The sequence below is a fragment of the Papilio polytes genome, unplaced genomic scaffold, assembly GCF_000836215.1.
Source record: "Papilio polytes unplaced genomic scaffold, Ppol_1.0 DF823731.1, whole genome shotgun sequence".
Classification (NCBI taxonomy): Eukaryota; Metazoa; Arthropoda; class Insecta; order Lepidoptera; family Papilionidae; genus Papilio; species Papilio polytes.
Genome location: NW_013525473.1, coordinates 4,964,007 through 4,972,244, shown reverse-complemented (window position 1 = coordinate 4,972,244; position 8,238 = coordinate 4,964,007). Strand labels below are relative to the sequence as shown.

At 37.2% G+C, this 8,238-nt stretch overlaps 2 protein-coding genes across 2 annotated transcripts in view; both read left to right on the top strand.

The window, feature by feature from the left end:
- Positions 1-9: 9 nt before the first annotated feature.
- LOC106103513 lies at positions 10-2,538 on the top strand. Its single transcript, XM_013283292.1, has 4 exons — positions 10-15; positions 146-339; positions 452-580; positions 721-2,538. The coding sequence occupies exons 1-4, from the start codon at positions 10-12 to the stop codon at positions 983-985; spliced, it is 594 nt and encodes a 197-aa protein (XP_013138746.1). The 3' UTR covers positions 986-2,538.
- A 908-nt stretch (positions 2,539-3,446) lies between these two features.
- LOC106103512 (cytosolic carboxypeptidase-like protein 5) overlaps positions 3,447-8,238 on the top strand; it is a gene marked incomplete at its 3' end in the record, with an annotated part of 7,488 nt that continues 2,696 nt past the window's right edge. The window contains exons 1-9 of the mRNA XM_013283291.1: positions 3,447-3,964; positions 4,228-4,379; positions 4,686-4,811; positions 4,885-5,095; positions 5,404-5,525; positions 6,033-6,304; positions 6,602-6,695; positions 6,770-6,943; positions 7,763-8,007. Of these exons, the coding sequence (XP_013138745.1) occupies positions 3,862-3,964; positions 4,228-4,379; positions 4,686-4,811; positions 4,885-5,095; positions 5,404-5,525; positions 6,033-6,304; positions 6,602-6,695; positions 6,770-6,943; positions 7,763-8,007 (1,499 nt within the window). The remainder of the gene's footprint in view (positions 3,965-4,227; positions 4,380-4,685; positions 4,812-4,884; positions 5,096-5,403; positions 5,526-6,032; positions 6,305-6,601; positions 6,696-6,769; positions 6,944-7,762; positions 8,008-8,238) is intronic.

The window sequence follows — 8,238 nt, the reverse complement described above, 5'->3', positions numbered from 1 at the left end:
CTTATAAATATGTTGGCCAGTCTTGTTTACCGTGGATAAGAGAAGAAAGATGTGGGAAATATATACATAGCTAGAGATTTTCGCAACATTGTATTGGCTACAACCACTGGGGAAAACTGCTGTTATACTGTTCTTCTTTTGATAGTATCTTCATGTAAGTTGTGTGATTCTTTCAGGTAGCCCCCGAGGTCTGTGGCTGCGCGTGCGCACGTGGCTGGGACTGGCGGCGGAGTGCGGGCCGGCGCGCTGCCCGCGCTCCGCAGAGCCCGCCTCCCCTGCGCGTGCTGACGCCCCCTGCCCGCCCCCTTTGCCCTTCCTTGTGCCATCCGATTCTGTTGTGTAAGTTGGATATGACGTCACTATTTCAATAGACAAAAGAATTCTTCTTATTGTAGAGCTTTTATCGGTATACAAGGTAAAAGTTAGTGTTAACTATAAATTATGTCAACAGAGGAATGGCATCGGTGCTGGGAGCCCCGCTCAGCCCCGAGCAGACGTTCGGCTCCATTAAGTCGCTAGCGATATCGCGTGAGGTGGCCAGTTTCCCGCTATCACGCTCGCCTACTCCGCCACCATTAAGGTATAGTACACAATCATTATTTACTGTTAACTAATAGGATCGGTTATATTCTCTTGATTTTCTCATACTAGCGTCCGATCTAAATTACTTTGGTTTACTTCCGTTAGTGAAAATATTAACAATACTTTCTCTTATTTCAGCTGTCCACCATTTAAAGACGAATCGAAGAATTTTACTGAGAGCATACCGAACGCGGTGACGCCGAGACCTGATCTCGAGTGCGGCGCCCCCGCCTTTAGCTACCGCGTGGTCGAGTGTAAGATGACCACCGCGGAGGAAGTGCGCGCCCCCGCCGCCCGCGCCCCCACCGCCCCCGCCGCCCCCGCCGTTCCCGGCAACACCACACACTACGACAGGCAGAGACCCCACACAGTGGCCGTCATACCGCACGACGGCAACGGTTAACACGAAACTAAACCATAGACAATTTGTTCAAAGTGTCAATACTGAGGTTGGAGCGCTGTACAAACAATCGGAATGTGCTATAATGTGAAACAATTTATTGTTGTGTCCTTTTTGTACAAAAAATGTGCTAGAAATGGATGAATACCGCGCATTTATGGTTATCAGTTGGTGAACGGACGGTCACTTCATCTCCATATTTTATTCTCTAATCTGCTCAAATGATCACATTCGTCTTCCGCTGCGCTCACCTATTTGACTACTTCCCAGATTAAAAAATTAGAAATCCATTTTTTAAATAGTAGACACTATTTTTTTTATTAAATGACAATTTTATTCTGCATTTACATCCAGTAACTAAGTAATTTATGTTTAAATGCTTCAATACGACTTTTAAATTTAATCTGTATATTCATGTATTTAATATTATACTCGTACTATATCTTAGAAATGAAGTCTATTATTTCCCAGCAATATATTGCGCCAAACTTTATGTAATACAAATTAATTTTAGGTGTAATATTGCAATGAAATAAAAAATGGATTGCCTAATTATCTATCTTATCTGATTTATGTTAAAATCTTAATGCTCGTAAATAGGCTTTCTAGTCCATTAATATAATTCTTCATCATAAAAAACACACACATTTTGTGTGGTTTCATTACTTCGATGTTCCTGCATGGTTCGATGTGGTTGGTCGATGTTTACAAACGAAACATAATTCATATTTTTATTGTCATGTGGACAGTAAAATATTGTATTTATTATTTTAAATTAACTATAATTTCCCAGTTAGAGTAAACGACAGCTATACTACAAAAACTTTCAATTTTAATTCAAAGTTTTTGTATATAGACCCTTACAAACATCGCCATTGGCAACATTGCCCTCACCTGACACATTTAATATATCATGTTTTAAATTGAGTGTTGCTGTTATTTAGATTTAATATTAATAGTCGTGTGTGCTAAGGATCAAACACGTACGCTAGCATTAGATTCCGAATTGTGATATAATTTTTTTAATAATGAAATGACATTTAATTTCAGCGCCATGTTTGATTTTTGAGTTTTTTTTTTAATTATGAAGTAACTGTCTGTAAAGTACTGTCATTTAAATTGAGCTTTTGTTTTAATTGAAATAGTGTTGTGTTAGAGTCTAAACTCTATACTTCTCTATATTGACTAATATTAATTTGGTGAAGGAGCCAAAAGTGTTGCCAAACTACACTAGCCGTTACATCACGTCCATCATTAGCTAGTAATAGTTTTATTTCTGTAAAAATGCAAAGAATTGTGCTCACAAAAGACAATTTAGTGGAATAAAAGGATGAATGGAAACAAGAGATGTAGCTGATTGTAGGTATGTTTATTAGTACTAAGTTTTGGTGATGAAGGCATTTATTGGCCGAGTTATTGAAAATTATACGAAATGTAATTTTTTATAATCCATAATTAAGTACCACGCCTAAGTGAATTATACTATATTGTACTTGATTAAGCTTATTTAATATTGTTATAGATATAAGAATGATGAAAAAAAGTTTGGATTAAAATATATTTGTTTTCTTTAAACCTTTTAATATTCCCATCTGCATAGGAGCGTCTCGAATACTTAAGGAGTTAAGTCCTGTTTTAATCCCAAACAAGGTAAAAGACTCGACAAACTAAGAACATTTAAAGTAAATAGTAAAATATGAAAATTATCATTGAATTTAATAAACTCAATAGCATCATAGAGCACAGTGTTCTCTACATATGCGTGGTTCTATATCCGTTAATCATAACCTTTGCTATATGTTTTGAATATATATACAATAACGTAACGTCATCGGATCTAATAATGTTATTATCCACGAGTAGTTACAATGTGACATTAGTCTGGGTCTGGGTACAAAGAACGCTTTTTTTACGCTTTTCGATTAGATTGCTGCCATAGGAACCACAGCAACGAATTGAGATCGAGTACAGAAAGCAACTACTGCGATCCGACGCTAAGCCAAAACTATGATTATCGTTTTGTAAAGGAAATTTGTTTTTCGTTCTTGAATTTGATTTGACTACGGCAGGCTGTGTATCGCTTATGAGCTTAGAAGCGTAGTGTTAATTGATTTTTCTTAATTCAAACATGTCGTCGCTTATCAAATAGTCCAAACCTTGGCACGAGTGACTGGGTTACGCGACCAGTGATCTAAAATTTGCTAAAAACTGCCAAGCAGTGCAGATGGCAGCGAAGAACTTGCAAAGTTAAAAAGCTGGTCGATTTGGCTCTTCAAAGGCCTTTAATGTATCTCTAAATTAACAATGAATATTCGGTAACTAAAAGCAAATTGCAAATATTCAAAAAATATTTTGCGTTTTTTAAGATATTTTTTTCATCTAAAGTAAAATGTTTTAACTACGAAAGAAAAGAACCTTCACACTGGCAGTCGAAATCGCAATTCGGAACGTGTTGTAAGTGTACCACGGCAGCCATCTTGAATTAAAATTTACAATAGGAAAACTATCACTTCATTCATTAGTGATCGCAAACATTAAACAATAAAGTGTAATTTGATAACAACGTAAAAAATTTACAAGTTTATAAGTGGCTAATTAACGTACCATAATTAATTTAATATTATTAAAAATTATAAAAAGATTTCAATTTGCCAATAAAGCAAATCAGCTGTTATCCGTCAATCGATGTCAACAAAATTACGTAATTTTGTTTAGAAAAACAGTGAAGTATTATTTTTGGATGTCAATAAATTGGCAAACTAAATGAAAAAATTAAATTTTTCGTGATTCAAATTGTTCAAGTGAATGCGGATAAAGAACCTATAGTTTTGACGAGTCATTTGTGTCTATTTCGTATAATGTAGTTAATAAAAACAGTTATGGATAATAAAAGCATTATTGAGTGTGCCGGATTTTATTTTATACATAATTTCGATTCCGGGAATTTGGGTCATGTAGAACAAGTTCCCACGGAACTAATTGGTGAGTTTAATGTGATATTTTACAAATATCAAATTATTTCTTATTTGAAATTTGAGTTACTTCGAATCTTTGTTTGCAAACAATACGCTGTGTTTACTTAAATTACAATGTGTGTTAGAATTGTTGTTATTTGTGTAACAGTTTAGCAGAAGAACTGAACAATATTTTACTAAAACTTATTTAGAATTCCCATTCTTAATTCTTTTAAATTCTGTAATGTTAAGTATGTAACAAAATATATACATCACTTCCTTATATTTTAGCTCCCAGTTTAAATCTGAAAACGAATTCTCCAGAAACTCCTGATTATGAGTTTAATTTATGGACAAGGCCAGATTGTGCCGGGACAGAGTTTGAAAATGGCAACCGCACTTGGTTTTACTTTGGCATCCAAGCCAGTCAACCTGCCGTACTGGTAAGGTATTATTTATGAATATGAAATAAATTATAATAAGGCAACATAATTACAAAAAATTAACTATTGATATGTTTGTTGCTCCCAGCTACTTTGAACTCATTTGGAATTGTTTATCAAGACTAACACTATAAAGTTATAACATTTGTATTTGTGTATTTAACAAAAAAAACTCAAAAATTAATAGACATCAAGAATCCTTTTGTCATTAAAAATCTACATTATCTCTTAACATCAAGCTATAGTTATTACAACATTAAGTATAATGCAAATGTTTACTTTATTATTGTTATTTTATGGCCATAGGTTCGACTTAACTTGATAAACCTGAACAAGCAAGGCAAAATGTACAACCAGGGCATGGCGCCTGTCACTAGGACATTACCTGGGAAGCCTCAGTGGGAAAGGATAAAAGATCGCCCAGTTCACTCTGTAAGTAAATTATAAATGGAATCCAAACTTTTATATCCTTATACAGGAATTAAAAACATATATTTTATTCCAGACGGACGATAACACATTCACACTGAGCTTTAAATATAAGACGTCAGAAAATCCTAAAGCAACAACATTCTTTGCGTTCACATATCCATACTCGTTTGCTGAACTGCAGCTAGCGTTGAATGCTGTGGATGGCAAGATGTTGCCGCTGCCCACCCCACAGTCACCTGACGATATATACTACTGCCGCGAATGTCTTACATACTCACTTGAAGGTATAACTATAGTATTGCATCTATTTCTATAGATAACTCCATGTATCTTTAGTCCAAAAGTTAAAAACCACTTCAATTGATGCCACTTTCTTAATAATATAACTAACTAGGTTTTGCCCAAAAGAGTAGCCAATGTGTTCCTTCAGACTATCCTCTATGTCTATACCAAATTTCATTAAGATCCGTTCTGCCATTTGGACTATAAACATCCATCTAAACTTTCGCATTTATAGTATTAGTAAGATATTGTTTCAGAGAGATTGAAAATATTTGTTACTCTTTATTCATAATATTTAATGTAATATTAGGACGGCGAGTGGACTTGTTAACAATAACGTCACATCACGGGATAACAGCGGAACACGAGGAGAGGCTCAAGAACCTCTTCCCAGAGAACCAGGAAAGGCCATTCAAGTTCCAGAATAAAAAGGTATCATTAATTTACTAAGACCTAAACTAGTTTAAGAGACAAAATTTCATCAACAATCTAAACAGCAATGCGCTTAAAATATATTCATAGAGCGCGCGTTTTAAAGTTCTCAGTTCTTTTTTTGTGATCTACACATTGTGGGCTACACATATCGCAAATGCCACTCGAGTGGAATTAGGATTTGCCATTAGCCTAGCAGTGATAGAGCCTGCTTTAACATCTACGCACGAATGGGGCGGTTCGCCCCCAGCTACCACCACATAGAAAATAGGCGTGAAGTGGGAGCAATTCCGCGTTTCATCTATGAGTGGAGGAGACGCATAGGAATGGGATATATATATCCTCTTTATGTGCGTATCCTCCTCCGTCGATTAAGTGTAGGCAACGCATCTGCTATTACGAATGTCTATGGGCAGCGGTCTCTTCGCCATTTTGGCGAATTCGGCCGCTTGCTCGTTTGCCACCTTATTATGAAAAAAAAACATAACAAAAAGGGTATACAAATAGGTGATCTTCATATCGGCTCGCGTGCACCCCGGCGAGACGCCGTCCAGCTTCGTGTTCAATGGCTTCCTGAGCCTGCTGCTGGCGCGGCACGACCCGGTGGCGCTGCAGCTGCGCAAGAACTACGTCTTCAAGATGATCCCCTTCCTCAACCCTGACGGCGTCGCGCGCGGACACTACCGCACCGACACGCGCGGCGTCAACCTCAACCGCGTCTACCTCAGCCCCTCCGCCGCGCTGCACCCCACCGTCTACGCCTCCAGAGCACTCATCAGGTAAGGCTTCCAACCAACAAATGAACATGAAACCAGTCTTTAGCAAGATATTCCTGCATAAATTCCTTGTTTTATTAAAATATCACATTTTTGTTAGTAATATTTTACCATTCCTAGTTAGTTCTAGGCTTGTTCTTAATCATTAGGTTATTGGTGATTTTGTCTGTACGTCAGGAACAGCTATCACTTAGGGTCATTTAATAGTCATCATAGGTCAGAATCTCTCGTCTTGATTTAATGAAAAGAATCTATACTCAGGCTGCTTAAGTTAATGAATTACATATTGCTCGTTATTAGATATTACCACTTTGGTTGCGAAAAAGAGGACAATTTCGAGGATAACAAGGCATTAACTTCTCGAAGTATGCAGAACATAAGTGAAAGCGCAGAGGTGAGTTTAACTTATACTATTTATTTTTTACAAGTGCACTATAAATATTGTCTGAAATAAAAATGTTAATACAGCTGTTAGACAATGTGAAGAAGAAAAAAAGTCCATACAAACGGGAGTACTACAAGAACAAAGAGAAGTCTCTGGGCTCAAACAAGTCTTCGGGCAACCTGCAGCCGCTCTCCGCTGACTCCTCCTGCAAGGACGCCACCGTCTCCTGCGGCGAGGCGACGCACCTCGCTGACCAGGTACCCCGTACTATATCTATACTAAACGATGTATCCTTGTATGCGATCATATCAGAAACTACCATTTACTTTTCAATATTTATTTGTGTATTTGATACCTTCATTATTAAAGCTTGTCATAGACCATTTAATATCAAGAGACGACTCTTAGAAGTGCACAAAAATGGTGATTGAAATTGAAAAAAAAAATGGAAAACTGAAGATAAAAAATTACATAAATAAAAAAGTACGATGCATAAAAATTAATACCGCCTTCATTTGTGTTAAATATTCTACGAAACACTAATTAGTGTTTAACTTATCAGAAACTTGTCACCAAATATTAAATTTCAGCTCCCTTATCGAAGGCACTTGTTTACGGTGTTTCAACACACTGGTTTAATTAAAAACCGATTTTGTTTTAGTCATCATTTATGACACTTTTTACTAATATTATAAATGGATGGATGTTTCTTGAGTTTGTAACCTAAACGGTTTATCGGATTTCGGTTAAATTTGACATAAACGTAGAGGATACTAGGAGCTACTTTTGTTTTTTTTTTAATTCCACGCGAACGAAGTCACGAGCGAAAGCTAGTAATTTCATAATTAAGAACATTATTAAAATTTTTCGAGTAATGATCTTATTTCTTACTAATCTTATAAATGCGACAGTTTATGTTGATGAATAGATGTTTGTTAGGTTTCTCAGAATCAATTTTACGGATCTTGATGTTTCGCACACATGTAGAGCATAGTCTGGAAGATCACGTTTTAGCTTTTTTATTTCCGCGTGAACGGAGTCGCGGACCAAAGCTAGTTAGTGTTATATTTCCACAGGTGTATGACATGAAACTGCAAGAGATGCCGTCTCAGCTGAGCAGCGTGACGACAAAGGAGTCGACCGCGGAGGAGGGCTCGTGCCGGCTCAGCGACGACCTGCTGCGCACCTGCCTCGGCTCCACCGTGCACGTCAGCACCTCCGAGGAGCTCAACATCCCCGGCAGCAACCCCCTCAAGCCGCTCAGAGACACGCTCAAAAACAGTATCTCCTTACTCATGGAATCGGGCTCTTCTATTGCTGGGTGAGGCCTCACATTCCGGACATTTGTGTGTCATTTTGATGGCTTATTGCAATGTACAGTCGCGGAAATTCGTGGTGATCCACTTTACGAAAAATTGCCTTTGCAACGAGACAAATTCCACCACTTCCTACAAATAACTAATTAGATAGCAATGAGTGGTGCATTCGATCTGATAATAAGAAAAAAGAAATTAGTTGTGTGTCACTAAGCGTTGTATAAATTTTTGTTCCG